This window comes from Pseudopodoces humilis, chromosome 6 (genome assembly GCF_049639895.1).
Source record: "Pseudopodoces humilis isolate 2021_Gansu_Grassland_sample_001 chromosome 6, ASM4963989v1, whole genome shotgun sequence".
Lineage (NCBI taxonomy): Eukaryota > Metazoa > Chordata > Aves > Passeriformes > Paridae > Pseudopodoces > Pseudopodoces humilis.
This window is the reverse complement of record NC_142205.1, coordinates 71,180,321-71,198,379: the sequence shown is the minus strand read 5'-3', so window position 1 is coordinate 71,198,379 and position 18,059 is coordinate 71,180,321. Positions and strand designations below refer to the sequence as shown.

Here is an 18,059-nt window from a genome sequence, read left to right as displayed (position 1 = left end):
GAACGCTGGCAGGCACGAAGCTCTGAAAGAAACATCTCAGAAGGGATAGCAAATGTCATCACAGAAGGCTGGTAAATATTGATTGGTCCTCAGGCACCTGCAGAAGGGATGGGGACCACAGATCCCACGTTATACCGTGGCAAACCCCAAGGTGTGCCAGCTGGAGCCCTGCTAGCCCAGGTGTTACAAGGGCTGTGCCAGGAAGGGATACAATGAACTCTTCAAAAGCCACTCAACAAAACCAGACACACATGAAAACCTGTCAAAAACCCATCAAAACCCCCTGCAGGAGTCCCATCAACATGTAACATGGAAATATCCTTGCTGAACACTTCATACAGCTCAACCTTCTAGCAATGGAAGCAAGGGGAAAAGGGCTGTAGCTTCTCAAGGTAACGTGGAGAGATTGCTTAGTCCAGCTCGGTATGCCCAGAATTTTGGCAATCATCTTTTTCTTGCTGAACAGACAGCAAAAGAGTGTTGAGATTTATCCTCCTCCATCCATGGCACACAAGGAACTACCCTCTTTTGCCCGATTCCTTTCCCAGAGCAAAGGGATTCCTGACAAACATCCTGCCGCAGCATGACCCACGCCAACTTCTATGATACAGAGACACAGAGCAGAGCACACCTTGGCTGTGTCTCTGCCCATCTCATCACTACCTCACCTTCAAACAGAGCACTGACATGACAGATGGGGGCTGAGGATGACTCGCTCCCAGGAACCACAGAGCCACTCCCATCCTTAGGGAGCGCTGGGAAAGGACAGAGATGCTCCAGGATCGGTTATGGCAGGGAGATTGGCAGTACATCATTCTTTCTTAGATTCCTGAATTTCTAGACGCATCTGGGATAACTGCATGGGGCTCATTCATCTCTGAAGTAAAAAAAAAATAACATTTTGGAGGCCCTAAGACTTCAGTTATTTAAGCACTCTGAACCAAGTGAGACAGAGGCACCTCAGGATTTTTTTGAGCCATGGCCCAGGGTATATTTCCAAATTTCAGATCTAGCAAACAGATCCCACCCCTGAAGTATTCAAGGGCAGCTTGCAGAAGGTGTCCCTGCTGAGCCAGTCAAGCAGGGGGCAGCTACACCAGCCTATAAAGCTGCTGTGAAGAGGGCAGGCAGATGCTCAGACCTGGTGGCAGCATCAATATTGGATGGAAGTTTCACTGACACTGAAGTGAAAACAAACACCTACCTGGAAAGAAACTCTAGGGAAATTTAGGAGTGCTTGGGGCCGGTGGCACAGTCATTATGGTGATTAGCTATGCTCAGAGACAGCTGCACTCCCGTTGGCCTCATAAAATTTTTATCTGTCTAAAGGACACGTGAGGCATTCATTGAATCCAAGGTATATAACCTGATCAAATATGTTCTGTAGTTACTTTTTCATTAAAGTGTAAATAATAAATAGCTGTAACGACTTTTCATGAGGTATTTCCCCCATATGTCAGTCTCGCCCTCCTAGAGTCTCAATGCGCTTGTCCTGCCATGGAACAGAGTGCTGTACATCCTCAGAGCACAGAAATAGCCCAGGTGGGAGCACAGAGACACAACAACATAAAAGGAGTGGCTGATGGCCAGACCAGGAAAGAATTCTTGGAGAAGCAGTCCAACTGAGCCAGGACCTGCACAGCCCATGCAAACAAGAACAAGAAATGAATGAAATTGAAATCACTTAAAATCCAAGTAAAGAAGGCCCTTAGCCATGAAAAATGAGCAGGGGCTCAGTGAGAATGTGAGAAATGCCCTTTGTCAGCATCACTCTTCCTGGGATAAGCTTTGCCTACATGCAGGAAAAGGGGTTTGCAGCTGAGGGCATCCCCTAAAAGAGGCGACTGAAATGTCCCTTGTAGCTGAAACCTTCACCTGAGACCAACAGCTGAAGACGTGTCTGTCTGGTGTTCAGCCTCCCACACACCATGGCAACAGGCCAGGATTCCTCCCATCACAGCAAACTCGGCCATCAAAGGTGCAGCAAGGGTTGGAGTCACGGAGGTGCTAACAGGAAGCAGATGCCTTCCATCCAAACCGTGGGGAGCACAGCATGGGAAGGCACCAGAAGGCCAGGCTGGCTGGGGTTTGTAGCCACGTGGTCTCGCAGGAGTCCCTGCTCGCGGCTCCTCCAGCTATAGGGCTCCCCTGGCCACGCTGAGCCCCTTCCCTAAAGCTGTGATTTCCTCCCAGTGCTCTCCCTGGAGTGCAGTCCCTCCCCTCTCCGTGGGACTCCTGCAGGGATATCCACCGAGAACGCTGCCGCGGCTCACATCACCGCGCTCAGTCAGCACCGCATCCACGCGACACAACACGACACGGGGCATCACCCACCGCAACAAACAGCTCCACGTGCACACACACCCCTGCTGCAAAACCAAAGGATGAGCCAAGGCAGGAAATATTAATCAAGTGTGAGAATAGGTTAGGGAGGAATGTTAGGGTGAGTTTCAGAAGCCAAACACAGCAAGCTAAGAGGCCTTTGGTGAAGCAGGAAGAAAAGAGTTTCTTCACTTGCTTTTATTTCTGGGTATTTTAAAATGGCAACTTTTAACCCAATTTCCAGACTGCCACAGGAGACAGTTGAGAGAACTCCAAGGCATGATGAGAGGCTTAAAACACCTCTTTTTCTAATTACCATGAGCAAGAAGACCCCAAATCTCCACCCAGGGGCAAGCATTGAGTCAGTGCCTAGGCCTCTGTAGCTGTCTGCACACACACACACACACACACACACACACACACACACCACACGCACATTTAAGGACACCACTACCAACGTGGCACTACCTATTACACCTTTTTTAGGGAGAAGAAGAGACGTATTCACAACACACACCACAAAACTACTTTAGGACAAATAAAGCAGGATGGAAATCAGCTTTACCCCACTGGACAATGATTGTACGGCAATAAAATGCAAGCTAGATGTTACTGCCAGGTCGTTTTGGATTCACAGCGCCACCGGCACTGTCTGTTACAGACATGGAATGCACATGGAAGCTCTGTCTCTGCCCAAATGTTTCAGGTGATCAGCCTTTTAATAAGGCTCAGGCCCCACCAAAGTTTTTTGCGAATCCCCTTTCCTATCGTTGCTCCTAAACCATCTCCTCGACGCCAGCTGCAAGAGCATCCCCCGCCTTCCTGCCTGTCCCCTGAGCCCCTGCCAGTCCAGTGAAGATGTGGTTAGAGCCGTGCCACGGGCCAAGCAGCCTGCAGAGCCCCCGCTGATGCGCCATCAGCACGGTCTCGCTACTCCCACGGGGGTTAGGAAAGCGGTGTCAGGGCCACGCAGTTAGTTCTGGGCGGGCGGGTTGCTGTGACAGAGAAGGCCAGAGCCAGGTAGCCTCTGCATTACCATTATCGGGGTTGGAAAACATCCTACTTGCACTGGAGACGGTCTTTCCAATGTCAGCCAGCGAGCGCAGGTTGGATTTCTTGGTCTGGTGCCGGTGCTTCCTGAGCAGGGTGTAGGTGACCTTGTCCTTCAGCTCGGATTTCAACAGCCCCGTCTCGATCTGATTGTCAACGATCATCTCTGTGGCACAGGAAGGGGGAGGGAGGGGAGAGCAAAATGAACCACAGAGCTCAAAACTGCTTCGGGGGGGCAGAGAGAGAGGGACTGGAGGAATTTTCACCCTGCCTTTTTGACGGCTTTCTTACCGTCTCAAAACCAGGTTTTATTTGTATGAGAATCTCTTTCAGACGTTCCTCTTGCAACAGAACATAAGCATTTCCATCCAGCATGAGCCACTAACGCACACCTATTGCACTGAGATTCCTGTCTGCTACTCCCTACATGCCACTGAGCCTATTTCAAAGACCAGGGCTCTTAGCTCAGAAATGGATTCTCTCTGAGCCTGGACTTTTGTGAAGATGCTATAACTTGCTATATAAGCAAGTTCCAGGGTGCTCCCAAAAAACACACAGAAAAACTTCCATCAGATCCAACAAGGCCTGAGTTCACCCTGCAGGCCCCCCAAGTAAAAGCTAATCTAAAGACAGGAGGAAGTCCTGGAGATGAGCCACTAATTAAATCATTCACTTGCAGGACTGAAGTGACGGCAACTACAAACGGCAGAACTTGCTCCACTTACCACAGGATGGATTATATGGCTTTATTTTGCACGGAGTCACCAGGAGAAAAGGCCCCCAGCGTCCTCAATGCCTGCTCACTTCCCATCAATTCCCTCCTTTCTCCTCCCTTATCCCAGAGGAAAAAGGCAAAAAGGTGGCCAGACTTATGAACAATGTCCCCTGTGCAGTAAATCTCGCGTGAAGTTGCCCCCCGATGACTTGAGTTCAAGCGCTGTCCCCTGAGGGCAAGTGGCAGCTCGTATTTGTCTGCTGGTAACTTTTATTTGTGCTAATAATAAAAGTTATGGCGAGGGGGAGGCAAGACACCCATCACATTTACTAACTCAGTGAGTCAGAAAGTCATCCTCTACGTGCTGCCCAAGAATTAATGCCTCTTCAAATCCCTAAGGAAGAGCCTAGTTCTTCCTCTCCAATTAAGGCAGGGTGGGTACACGCACGTAGGTACAACACGTTTGGCAAAAGGCTGACCTTTGCTAAGTGTTATTTTAATACAAGCTCTTCTTGCTCGTGGTTTTGGTTAGTGATTTTTGGAGTATTTCCTACAGCACCTTCATTCAAGTTTATCCTTCTCTATCTGGCACTTCCCTGTTGCTGATAAAACACAAACAACAAAGAGAGTTTTTCTTTGGAGTTTTCCTTTCCTGTGTGTCACTACCAGACACCAGCCAAGTGATCATGATTAAATCATCCTGGAAATCCAGTCCTGGATATCCCTACCTGTCTGATTAAGGGTCTGGACCAGCAAAAACACCCCGCTCAGGACAGTGTCACAGTGTCACAGCAAGAGCAGCCACCGATGTGTAATTTAATCTCCTAGGAATTAGATTTAATTTGGGTGTTGAAGAAGGAGATTGAAGGTGACATCTCGAAGGGACTTCAAAAGAAAATTTAATGTTTGAGGGCTTAAGGTTTCATACCATGAACATCAGCTTCTGAAGCAGGCTCACCTTCAGCAGGAAACTTGAGAGGTTCCTGGGGGTTTTATTTTGTTAAAACTTTACAAAGCTGTGCATTTGGATACATAGACACAAAAGCAAAGGAACATAAATGTCACCATAAGCACTTGCAAAACCAACTTCAAGACTCCTTATGTAATGCCAAAGCAGCTGTAATTCCAAGCCTCAGGATCCAGTGCACGGGAGAATTCCATGCCAGGCTAATTTTGACCTTACTTCCTGAGATGACCATTCAGAGCACTGAGTTTTGGAGGAGGAAGTATTTAATTTTGCTCTTTTACATCTCTTCATGTAACAGCTCGTGAACTGAGTTTTTTTGGTTAAATGTCCCTCCACTGGATGGCTCACTTGGAAAATTTATTTTCCCTAAGTTCTCACACGCCACGTGCAACGTGATCTGGCTCTCAGCACGTCACTGAGCATGTCACCCACAGCTAATCTGACCGTACCAAAGCCACCCTCTCATTCTGCAGCGAGGAGAACCAGCTGGTGCTGGGGTGTGGGGTGTCCCATCCTAAACACAGCCCCACCTCCTTCAGTGGGCAGCTGAACACCTCACCCAGGAGCAGCTCCTGGCCCGAGTGGTTCTGCATGAACGGCACCTGATGGCTCTCTCTGCTCCCAGAGACGTGGTCCTTCCACGTCACCTTTTCTACAGTGAATATATATTAAATTCATGTTTTTCATTCTTCTTCCTGCACTGAGAAGGACTCTGTTCATCTATCTGTTATCCTTTCCCAGGCACTTTCTAGTTTCCCCTGTTATTCCTTGTCATTTGGGTTGTTTTTTTCTCTTTTATTGGAAAAGCAGCGCTTTTTCATTAAAACCATCCATAAAACCACACCAGGGTTAATAAAAACGTGTGGGGAAGCGGTGAGGCAAAGAGTCAAGACAGGTGTACTTACCCACCACCTGTGGGAGGGAAGAGGCCTCCATATCCAGCATGATGGAGCCCTTCTCGATGCACGTCCTCAGCTCAAACAGGCTGTGCAGAGACAAGGTGGCCACGTGCGGTTTGCTCCATCGCTCCCCGCCTTGTTCCACCTTCTCCTCAAACTTGATCCACCTACGACAGCGCAGAGCAACGAGATGGGGTTAAGGCTTCTGCCTCCTTGCAGGGGAACAAATCCTGCATTTCTGGCAATAAGGGGACTTGTCCCTCATTATCTTGGCAGCTCTGGTTTAATGGTTGGACTCTATCGTCTTAGAGGGCTGCTCCAAACTAAATGATTCCATGATTCAAGTTCAGGAAATAAAAGATGGAATCAGCCACTGCCAAGATGCAGGCAGCATGGAATGCCATGCCCACAGGCGAGCACATCCCAGCCATGTCTGAAGGTGCTCTCAGAGAATAAATGAGCCACCAAAGGAGAAGGCACAAATTAAGGAGCTCATTCTTTCCCTCCAGCTGCTGTTTAATGATTTAACCAAGCAGGTCTGAAAAAATCCAGAAAACTTATCTCTAATGGAAGCTGAGAGCAAAGGGTAAATCCTGCTTGTGCAAAACACTCTTCACACCCCTAAAACCACATCCCAGCAGCAGGGAAGCAGGAGGCTCCATGTCCCTGGGCTGCAGCCCACCCCCACTTGCCCCTGCAGCCTTGACCCTGCCCTTGGCTCCGCTGCACCCGGAGCACACAGGGATGGAGCACGCGGCTCCAGCCGGGCTGCGGGATCTCACCTGGCCCACACCTTCTTCCTTACCGCAGCACCCAGTAACAGCTTTGCTGGAAACTGGGGGTGCAGGAAAAGGTGCTTCAATGTGCCCTAATGGCAAAGCAGAAATGCTTTTTAATTCCCTCTTGAGACACCATTTTAATATATGTGGAAAATGAAAATTCCAGTGACTAATATAAAGGGATTATTAAGAAAAAAACCTGCACACATAAGGTAAGGAAGCTCATACATTTGCTCAAAACAGTATTATTAACAGCAAGCAAAATTATCTTTAATCCCGAAAAATGTATTACTTGAGGATTAATCAATTATGCTTCACAACTGCAATAATCTCTTTTTGAGACTCTGTTTTTTTAAAGCTGCTTTTTACCTCAAGCTGCAAGACTGATTTTCATCTCCAATTAATGAGGTCCTTTTAGTTCACAAAAACTAAGTGTTTCCTAGGACACCTGAGGGACCTGGGTGGATGCAACTCTGTGCACTTCAAGGGGCTTTGTGCGATGTGGGACCGAGTTACATTCACCCTGTAAGAGCAGGAAGGCTGCAAATTACCAGTGTTTGTCCTTCCAGGGAAAGTGATTACTCACAACTACCAACATTTGCTTTTTGTTTACTTTTCTCACTACACTCCACAATCCCAACACAATAAACCAAACATGAACCTGCAAACCCGGGTGAAGGAAGGCATGCGGTCAGAGAGTGCTGTGGGCTGGGAGGGACCTCAAAGCTCACCTAGCTCCAAACTGCTGCCATGGGCAAGGGGCATCTTCCACTAACCAGCATGGGAATGAAAGCTTGCATTCCAGAGGTGCTCACAGGAGTGAAGCAGAAGAAGGAAAAGACCTGCAGCAGCTGGAGGCCCCCAGCTTGTCGTGAGGCTCCATGAAGTGTCCTTGGGAACCAAGACATGTCCACCATAGTGTGGGGACTGTCGCTCCATAAGGCAGGGAGAGGGCAGGAAGGCAATGGGACTACAGAGAAAAGGAATGAAAGTGCCGGACCATGGGATGGTGGATATGGGTTTTTTCAACCTCTTTTATGATCTTTTTTTGTTTTATAAGCTGTGCTGGGAATTACATTTTTATCCTTCACTGTTTTACACCTGATAATATCAACACAGCTTTCATGGGGCTGCTGGGAGTGAGGAGCGGCAGACAGAAGGAATGTGTAGATGTCAGAACAGAGCAGGAGGGAGATGAGGAAGATAATTTGATTATTTGTTCTCTCAAAATACGAGTGCAGCCTTTAGCCCTGCACCAGCGTGCAGGCAGTGCTGCTCTCCCCAGCTGGGAGCTGTGCAGTTCTGCACTGGGGCCAGGGGAAGCATCAACCCCACAAGGTCTCTTCTGCCCTCTCCTCTCTCCTCCACCTGCACAGCCCCACACTTTTTCCTGTGCTCAGCACCTGTTCGTGCAGCTTCCCAGCTGTGGGGGAGCTGTTCTGCAGCAGCAGATATAAAACAACCCCAAAACAGCTGGCAGATCCTGTGCCCACTGAAGCACAGCGCCCGCCGGCTCTGGAGGCACTGCGAGACACTCGGGAGCTCTCAGGAGGTTCTGTGGGCGAGCTTAAATAATTTCAGCAATGTGCTGAAAAATCCTGAACCATCTTTGTAAGATCACTATCCACAAAGGCAGGAGGTTGGGCCAGTTTAGAAATTAAACAGCACCTCAACAGGGTGCTTCGCTACATTCTGTGTCATTTATACAAAGCATCATGGATCCACTCAGGTTGGCAAAGTCCTCTAAAATCATCCAATCCAAATGCTAATCCAGCAAAGCCAAGGCCACCACCAACCCATGTGCCTAAGCATCACATCTACACATGAAATCCCATGAGAGATCCTCACTCCATCACTACCCTGGGCAGACAACCCTAAGGGTGAAGAAATCTTTCCCAATATCCGACCTAAACCTCCCCTGGCACAACTGGAGGCTGTTTCCTCTCGTCCTGTGGTTTGCTGCTTGGGAGAAGACCCCTGGAGAGAACCCCAAACACAGCTCAATGCACCTAAGATGTGTAAGAAGACCTAAATCAGGAAGTGCTGAATTCCTGGTAAGAGGAAAGAAGAGCAATAAAGGGAGAAAAGGATGAGCAACAAGTCAGAAGATAGAGAGTAAAAGGTGAGAAGTCATTAAGTAAGTTCCCCAAGCCACTGAGAAGCAAAAATAAAGCAAGATAAGAGGTAAAGGGGTAGGTGGTGGAGCAGCTCATTAAATCACAGGTATAGAAGATTAAGGTGACCAAACAGGGGCTAACTTTGAACACAGACAGTGCCCTTAAGAAGGGGAGGTGGGGAAAGAGCTGCCATAAAGGAAAACCCCCAGGTTCAGTGAGGGCAACTGGGAATAGGTCAGTGGTGTTCATATATAAACTACATGTAACTTGTACCAGCCAGACCCCAAAAACACCCCAGCTTTCTTGTCATGGCTTTTTGACCAAAGAAACAGCAGCATCACAGAGCCAAGGAACTCAAGCAACCCCATCCAGCATTTAACACACACCTTGAATAATTTCTTCACAAGAAAATACCTTTATGGGTTTTTTTCTATTTAAAATTAATTCCATCAGTAACTCCCTAGGACAGGGACAGCTAAAATTTCCCAGCCTGTGGTGTGAGGTGGGACCACGCTCAAAAGCTACTTTGGGGCAATAGTACCGAAGAGGTTTTGACTCAGCCAGCAACTTCTGGCAATTCCAGCCGAGATGTGTCCCCCTTTGCAAAGCACTGCTGAGGCCCATACTTTTCTCTCCACAGGCAAGCTACAGCAATCTATCTGGCACTCTATCATTCCCCTAGTTTTTCATCTGGAATACTTAAACCCTAAAATTCTCTCATTTACCAAAGAATGGTAGTTTGAATTATACCGGCTCCTTTTTGTGGCTTCCCCATGCGATCCTGCAGCACGGGTAGTGCCCAATGGAAGGCTAAAACAGCAATTTCCCATGGGAGCGCTGCTGGCTGCCCTTCCCTTTCAGGGTAAAGGAAAACCAACCCACCTTGCAGTCTCCTTCCACTCCATCTCCTGTCCATCGACAGCCAGAAGCTCGTCCAGCTCGGTGAAGAGCTGCGGGGGCGCGGGGCTGTCATCTTCCTCTCCAAGGATGAAGCGGATGCGCTCGGCGGCGGGGGAGACTGCAGAGGTGAAAATACTGCGGTTAACGGCCTGCGAGATGACCAGGGACGTGCGGCTCCTCTCCTTGCCCTGCTCCCCAAGGCCATTCAGCTGTTTCTCCAGGCTGCCTTTGCCATCTGACATCCTCGTCGCTGCGGACGCAGGGGCGTGAGCGAGGGTGCCTCTATCTCCCTCTCTCCCCTTCCTTGCCTCTCACTGAACTTCTTACAAGTTCAAGCTGGGAGTAAAGTTCAGGAAAACTTGTCTCTTCCTACAGACCTTAACTATGTTACAGCAATTTGCAGTCCTTGTAAAAAAAAAAAAAGCACCGTGGAGCTCAGAACCAATGCGCTCCGTGGCGCTGCCCGAGGACCTGCCGCTCTCTGAACAGCCCGGATCCTTCACCCCCTTTTTTATATGACCTAAAACCAGTTCCAGCCAAACCAATTGGGGGCTTGCTGGCACAGCATCCCACTGCTGGCTTTCCCCTCCCTCCCTGCCAGCCAGGTTTGGGCTGCCATTGGCCTGCAAGGCAGGCTGGAACTTCCCCAGCCCACCACTGGAAAACACAGGAATACTTAACAGAAGGGTTGTCTCGTCTATACATGAAGAATGCAACCCAATGCATTTAGTCAGGCACCAGTGCACTGAAAAAAAACAACCTGGTCCTGGTTGGAAAAGACTGCCTGTTTAGGCAAAAGAACTACGTTCAACACACAGCACAAGCAAAGTCTGCATTATAACCTCGAGAAAAAGGATAGAAACCCTTTCCTGGTTAAGGATTCCAAATTCAAACCCGAGAACGTCGCCATCCCTGTCCCATGGCCTGAGGGCATCTCCTGAAGGTGACTGGAGCCCACACCACCAGAGTCACCTTGCTGGAGGGCTCCTTGGGGTCTACAGCCTTTTTCTCAGCATATCACCTAAACATGAAGGTGTGACCATGAGAAATTTTAAGACAGGCATCCTTTCTGCTGGATGTTTATCAGCATTAGAGATACACGGCAGACTATGAACTTTGAACAGCTCTGCTAAAAACTCCTTTCTTTTCAAAAGATCAGCTGGCTGCCTCTTGCAAAATGATTAATTACACCAGGTGTCCAACCACATTGATTTTTCCAGGGTAAACATACTTCCAATTTGCAATAGGAAAAAAGAAACCAGTAAAATACACGCCATTCACACCTTTTTCTTTTCCTGAAATAAACTTCATAGCTTTCTTCCTAAATTACTCAGAGGGATGATGCTGCCGTAATACAGATTTCTTTTTCACTGAAAGTATATTTGTAATCATAACTGCCCTTGGAATCTCCTGGGAGCCAAGGACCTTGCCCCGCTGCTACAGCAGCCTCCCCATCATGAGGCATTCAACTTCCTGCAGGCTTCAGGAGAGCTGGAGAGGGACTTGTGACAAGGGCCTGGAGTGACAGGACAAGGGGGAATGGCTTCACACTGACAGAAGGCAGGGTTAGATGGGATATTGGAAAGGAATTGTTCCCTGTGAGGGAGTGAGGCCCTGGCACAGGGTGCCCAGAGAAGCTGTGGCTGCTCCTGGATCCCTGGAAGTGTCCAAGGCCAGGCTGGATAAGGCTTGGGGCAAGCTGTGATAGTGGAAGGTGTCCCTGCCATGGCAGGGGGCTGGAACGAGATGCCAGACTGTCCACCCATACCATGCATGTTCCACTGTCCTCTCCCTTTACCTGCACTAATGGATCTCAATATACTTTGCTATTCAAACAGAATTTGAGTATCCCATCCAGAAAACATATAAAATACATGTCCATCTTACTGCTTCAAAAAGCAAGGTGGACCACAGAAGTGGCTGCTGCTTGGAAGAGGCTGTAAGAGAAGAGACTGCAGAGCTTCCTAAGCTGTTGAAGGCATCCACTGGAGCCAATGGGAAAAGTCTCTCTTGAGTCACTCTGAAGTGGTTTTACTACATGCAAGCGTTACCCCGATATTCCCACAATATTCTGCACACCCAACCTGGGTGCCCATCACCCCTTGTTTCTCTCCTGCCTCCTCTCCCTGTTGCTAATTTCCCATTACCCGCACTTAGGACGGATGATAAGGTTCACGATCCCATTAGGGCGCACGCCGGGTCACAGGTCCGCGATGCTCGCTTGCCCACACGTCCTTTATTGCGATTTTGTGGGTTAATGGGCCGTTTATGGGTTGTTTATGTGCTCTCTTTAGCAAGGAGAACATATTTTCATCTTAATCTCCAGGCGAACAGCGTGTGCATGTGCTGAGCGCCGGGCTCAGGGCCTGGAGAGTCATTAACCCGGGGGGTGACCCCTCAGCCCCCTGCCTGCCCAACCTTTGAGCACCCCCTGGCCAGCCCGCCCCAGCCTTGGCCATCACCTTCTGCGCCACCGCGGCCGTGCCGCCCGGGAGCCGCTCAAACCAGCGCCGCCGATGCCAGGGGCGGCTCAGGCTGGTCGATACTGTTGTCCTCGCTGTCCTATCCAAGAGAACAACCTGATGGTCAGCAGACATTTGCAGCAGAGAAAAGGCTAATCCACAAATTTAGATGGCTGGGGTTATACTGTTCCCCCGAAGGGGAGAGGAATTAAGATATTAATTGCAGAGGGTTGAATGTTCCAACGCAATGCCATCCATGGGGGATTGTCTCTCACTTCCCTCTCTTCCCTTTCCTGTTCCATTCAGCCACACGCAGTCCATGAGGCAGCTTATAAAATCATAACTCGCACAAGAGCAAACACATCAGCAGTTTCTCCAAGTTCAGCTCAGGCCAGTTCTGAGTACAATGTATACCCTCGGGTTCCCAAAGGCAAAAATCAATCTCCATCAAGAGAGAGGAATCTCAGGGAGTTCAGAAATAGGGAGAGACACGTTCTAGCACAACAACCTCAAATCAGGCATGGCTGAGCTTCTCAGCGCTGCTCCGGCAGTGGCTTTGGTGGCAGCTCTGCCTCGCTGCCCGGTGCAACAGCAGAGCTGAACATGGAAATGCCAGGGGGCTTTGTGGCATTGGCCCCTATCCTGAAGTCACCTCCTGCTTCTGTGCCAAGGGCCTGGCTGGTGCTGGGGGGCAGGTACCTTCAGCCTGGCTCTCCGGGTGTGTGATGCTGCCTCGGGATGGAGGTCAGGGGGAATCTGTGCTGATGCACAAGTTAAACAGCCCGTTCTCCACTCAGCCAACATGCTTTTCCTCCTTTTTCAGCTGGCTGCTGTCAGGGACACCTCTGAAGACCCTGGGGACCTGCACTTCAGTCAACTGCTTCCTCCACCAGAGGCCAAAGGGACCATCAGACACAAAGTTCTCTGTTACTTCCAAGCATGCCGGCAGCTACAGAAATCCCCAAGAGACCTGGTGCAAATCCCTCCCCAGAGCCTGTGGAACCAGCATCAAGGAAAGCTGTTTGTCACACGTGCTTTCCAGGCAGGCTTATTGAAACAGGACATGATGGTACTCCGGTTCCTTTCCGGAGCTGCTTTCCCTCCGCCAAAGCTCGGTCAGACCCATCTGCAGCCAGAGCGCTGCATGCTTGTGCAGACACTTGTAACAGATCTAAACCTGCTTCTTTTCCACTTCAGCTGACTTCCCTTCCAAAATTCTCCAGTACCAAAACCAATTTTAATTGTGTGTCAATGTCAACACAAGACAGCAGCTAAAGGCAAGCAGGGGGGCTTTGGTGGCCCACAGTCCCACCAGCTTCCTTCAAGGACAAACCAGAACGGAATCCCACCTAAAAGCAGGAGTAGCTGAAAACAGTTCCCTGGGACACCTCTGCGGGTTCCCATATAGCATCCAACACACCGGGCCACAGGCTAAGACAAAGGATGCTCTCCTGCTTTGCCAGCAGTGCTGCCCAGCGCTTCTGGAGCACACCAACCCTCCATGCTATTCCTGCACCTTTACAGCTAAGAACTGTTATTTTCTTTATGGAAAGGAGGACCATCACCTCAGCTAACACCAGCTTCTGCAGAACAGCCCAGGTGAGAACTGACATCCTAATTCCCCAAGAGCTCCAGCAAGCACAAGCATCCCTGAGCACCACCAAAGGAGCCAAGTACCCGTGGATTTACACGTGGGTGTCACCGCTTTTGGAGAGACTGCGCTGGGAACGCTGCTCTGAGGCCGCACAGCAGCCTTTCCCAGGGTCCCACAGAACCACCCCTGCGAGCGATCCGCTCCCCAGCTAATCACTCTAAGCAAGCGTGAGAATTTCTCTTGTGCTTGTTTTGCGTCTTTGCTTATGAACGATTACTTTTTGACCCCGTGCCGGGGCGGGCTGGCTGTGAGGCAGATTAGACTTTCCACAAGCAGGACTTGGCAGCTGGGAGGGAATGCTCCCCACACCACCTGGATCCCACCCCAGGCCACTTCTTGCACAACTCTGGGGTGCAGAGAATGCCATTCGAGGCACTTGATCTATCTGGGAGCGAATCTACCCCATCCCTTGACAGTGTCCCTTCCCAGAGATAAAGAACAGCACTGACTGCCTCTGGAATAATCCATTTTTTGCTGGACTGTTGGACTGCAGGATTGTTTTGCTGTAAGCTCCTCTGCAGCATGTGGCATATATTAAGTGTTTGATCTGCAAAAAATCTTCAGTACTGGACAAATTCTTACTAATGCTGTGTTCTCTCGAGTGCCAGGAGAATGGTAGCATTTACATAACGCCTTGCTGGGCATTCCCAGCTCCCTTGGTCTTCGGTGCTGTGCCTATGATACTTCATTAAGACATTCCTTGGAGATGCAGGGAGAGAAACAGGACCCTTCTTCCAAAAATATTTCACATTAACATGGATGCGATGCGGACAATCGGTCTGGGAAGCTTCTAAACAGACCCAGTACTATCTCATGAAAATTTGGTGGCCCTTATCCTAAAAGGCAATTCCTACAAAAGAAGACGCCCTGCCAATTCTGTCCACGTGTCTGTGATGGAGAGACCACCACATGCAACACCCCAAGTCCCACAATGAGCTTTTTCCAGCGTTGCTCCGCTCAAGGGAGACTCTGCCTTCCAAGACTTGATTTTCCCAGCTGCAGCCAAAACCAGTAATATCTACGTAACCTGCCAGAAGCAGAGGCGGCTGAAGAATCCCAGGGAAATGGGAATGGATAACCTCCCACAGACACACCATTAGCCAGCTGAGCCAAACAAAGTATTTTGTGTATTAACAACGTGAGGCTCTGCCTGCTCACATCAATGCCAGGCTCCCCTGATTCCAAGGGTGTGGAACTGGGCATACACTGACCACGCAATTCCCCGTGGGTATGCCACAGCTAGATGCTAATCAACAGTGACTGGCTCCCAAACCGATAGGAAAATGAGAAATTTGTCTTTCTACATCACATTTTTCAAATTTTCTACATTCTCCAAGTGCCATTCTTAATTGCATTAAAGGCAACAGTGCCTATGACACTTACTTTTACAAACCAGCTAGTCCACAGTGGCAAACCATACTGGTAATAAACCCTGATATAAACCACACCACTAGCAACTTGTTGCAAAATATGGATAACAAAGGTATTTTTGGACTACTCCTGGAGGTCAGCCATCTTACTTCCAGTTGTATCAAACTGCTACGGCAGCACATTTTTAAGGAGCTATTCCCCAGCAGCTGCCAAGAAGACTTTAATGAAGAAAGAGCAGCACCTAGAGAAAGCCTGGCTTCCTCTGGAGCTCTGGAACATTTCCTGCTGTCACACAGACACAGGATGCTGTCTGGCATCACACCTCCATTGGATCTGAGCAACAGTCAAGTCCCCAGTGAAACAGCAGCACAGTGGCTGCCACACAGAATAGTTCAAAAATCACTCCCTAATTCTCATAATTTTCCTTCTTTGGCTTTTCTCAGTTTCCCTTTTAGAAGCAGTGTGGCTTTCACAGTCTCCTTCCTGGAGAGGCTGGTGCTGTCCACCTCTGTGGGATCCTGCTAGGTCCTGTTCTGGTACCTTAAACACTGTAAGCACACCATGATCACACACACCTCCTCCCATACCTCCATCAGTATCGCTGCACCTCAGGGCCACAAGGCAACTGCTCATCCTAAGTACAGGGGAAAACTCCTGCTCCTCTGGTGAACAGAAGAAAAAACCCTTTTCCTTTCCAACCCTGAAATGTTGTTCCCCAAAGACAGTTTTAAAGCTGGTTTGAGGTGCTGCAGTCCCTGTAAGTAGTGCTGTTTCCTTATACCAGCCACAAGCCCTCCTGCCAAACTATAACCCGGTCCAGCACCGCTCCTTTAGGTAACAGGGAGGGTACAGGGACACTTTTAAGGACACAGCTATAACAACTCTGGGCTCTTCTCTCCAGTTTAAGCTTCCAAACAATGACAAGAGGAAACTTCCCTCTCTGTGCTTCCCAACAAGCCCTCTGGCTGCAATAGCCAATTTTCTGCCTATTAAGCTCTTCTCACAAGCAGGGTTTCATCACTGTCTATTTGTCCCGTTCAATCAATCTCCGCAGCAGCCCTGACTGTTTCAGCACTTCTGCAAGTCTCCTTCAGCAGGGGCTTGGCACGACAGAACCCACCCACAGAGGGAGGAAACAACACACATGTGGGTGAGGATTTTCCCTATTTATTCCCACAGTTTCCGACCATGCCGAGCCCTTCGGCCCGTGGCTCCGGCTGCAGTGGAGCCCACCTCTGTTGCCAGGCAGTTTTTCAAGGAGTACTGAATGTTTCTGGCATCCACACTTTTTGCTTTCAGCTCCTTTCATTCTGTCCCCTCTGTTTTCCATGTTGCCAAACACCTCACGCATTCTGGGCACAGGGGGAAATGTGCATTATTATTCCCTGCCATCCTTGCAGAGACCAACTGGTGCACGAGAGCTAAATGCACGTGTTGGGGGGTTCTGCAGGTTCTTACTTCTTCCTGATCACCTGTCCTGCTTCAAACCCCACTAGGAGAGGGAAGCCATGGTGTAAATATGTATTTTATAGAACCCCAGGCTGGTTTAGGTTGGAAGGACTTAAAGATCATCTTGTTCCAACCCCCTCCAACCTGGCCTTGGACACTTCCAGGGATGGGGAGCCACAGCTTCTGCACCCTGACAGGGGAGAATTTCTTCCTGATATGTCATCTAGCCCTGCCCTCTGGCAGTGGGGAGCCATTCCCCCTTGTCCTACACTCCACACTCTAAAAGCACAGTGATCACAGAATCACAGGACTGCAGGACACCAGCTTGGAGAGACCTCAAGGGTCACCTGGTCCAACCAGCTCAGAAGGTGGAGCTCAGGAGGCCATTTCACCTGGACTCGCAGCAGGAGGAAGGCGCCAACCTCCTTTGAGATGCTTTGGAAAAGGCTTGTCTATTTTCCCACCACCTTCTGAAAAGCTTTGTTCAGTGACAAACTGCCCTTTTGGCTCAGAACAGCCCACAGCCGCTTATCTAAAAAGCTGCAAAGCCAGCCTGAGAATCCAGACAATGCTGCCATTGACCAGGAGAGCACCAGGATTTGGCCTGACAGGGTGCTTACAAAACCAGTTGGTTTCACATCTCGGTGCTGGTTTTCCTCACATTTCCCTGCTGCTGCAAAGCAAGCTCCGTGGGGTGGATCCACTCCTACAGACCTGCTCCTCTGGGTGCTTGCACTTATTCTGTCTGCTAAGTCCTGATAAACACCACTTCCCTCGCTTGGCACCCCTGGAGATGTCACGACCATCCCGATGGAACTGTCCCCACCAGTTAGCAGCGTGGCAAAGCCAAGTTTTGCGTGGATAAATCACTTCTCTGAAGGCATTTTCTTTTTCTCTCTGGGTCGAGTCAAGGGAACTCAGAAAAGGGCTCTTGCAATGGCATTTGGGAGCAGAAAGACCCCATTGAGACAAAGACACAATAACCAGTTTCGCCCCTGCCTTTAAAAATTAACCACCATTAACTCCGGGCTCGGCACGGCTCCAGGCTGCCAGCAGCACGCTCCTTCCAAGCAGCTTCCCAGAAACTCCCAATTCAACTTGTTCTCAAAAGCCTGGTGACATTTGGGCAGCTCCTGCTCTTCATCGGTTTCCCCCTGCAACAGCAAGTGAAGTTCAAGCTTCTGCCTCCTTTTAACTCTGAGCTTCACAGGCTCACCCCCACCTCCTACACAAGCACCAAACCTCCAGGGAACATGACTGTGGTGGAAAAAAACTGTGGATTTGCTGGGGTCTCATCCATCCTGAAAGGCAGTTTTACAGCTTTCAGCAAACTTCTGTAATTCAATCAAGGAAACCTAAGTATGAAATATTTCC

General features: G+C 49.4%; 1 protein-coding gene across 9 annotated transcripts in view; it reads right to left on the bottom strand.

Moving 5' to 3' along the window:
- SLC4A4 (solute carrier family 4 member 4) overlaps positions 1 to 18,059 on the bottom strand; it is a 144,073-nt gene that overhangs the window by 42,193 nt on the left and 83,821 nt on the right. For 8 of the 9 annotated variants that reach the window (XR_015772659.1, XR_015772660.1, XM_088056357.1 and 5 more), the window contains 3 exons: positions 9,732 to 9,867; positions 5,960 to 6,120; positions 3,359 to 3,538 (listed from right to left, as the gene is read on the bottom strand). Coding sequence is in view for 7 of the 9 variants with exons in the window: in XM_088056357.1 (XP_087912483.1) it covers positions 3,359 to 3,538; positions 5,960 to 6,120; positions 9,732 to 9,867 (477 nt within the window). In the remaining 2 variants the exon portion in view is untranslated. The remainder of the gene's footprint in view (positions 1 to 3,358; positions 3,539 to 5,959; positions 6,121 to 9,731; positions 9,868 to 18,059) is intronic. The other variant, XM_014260384.2, reaches the window with a different exon arrangement.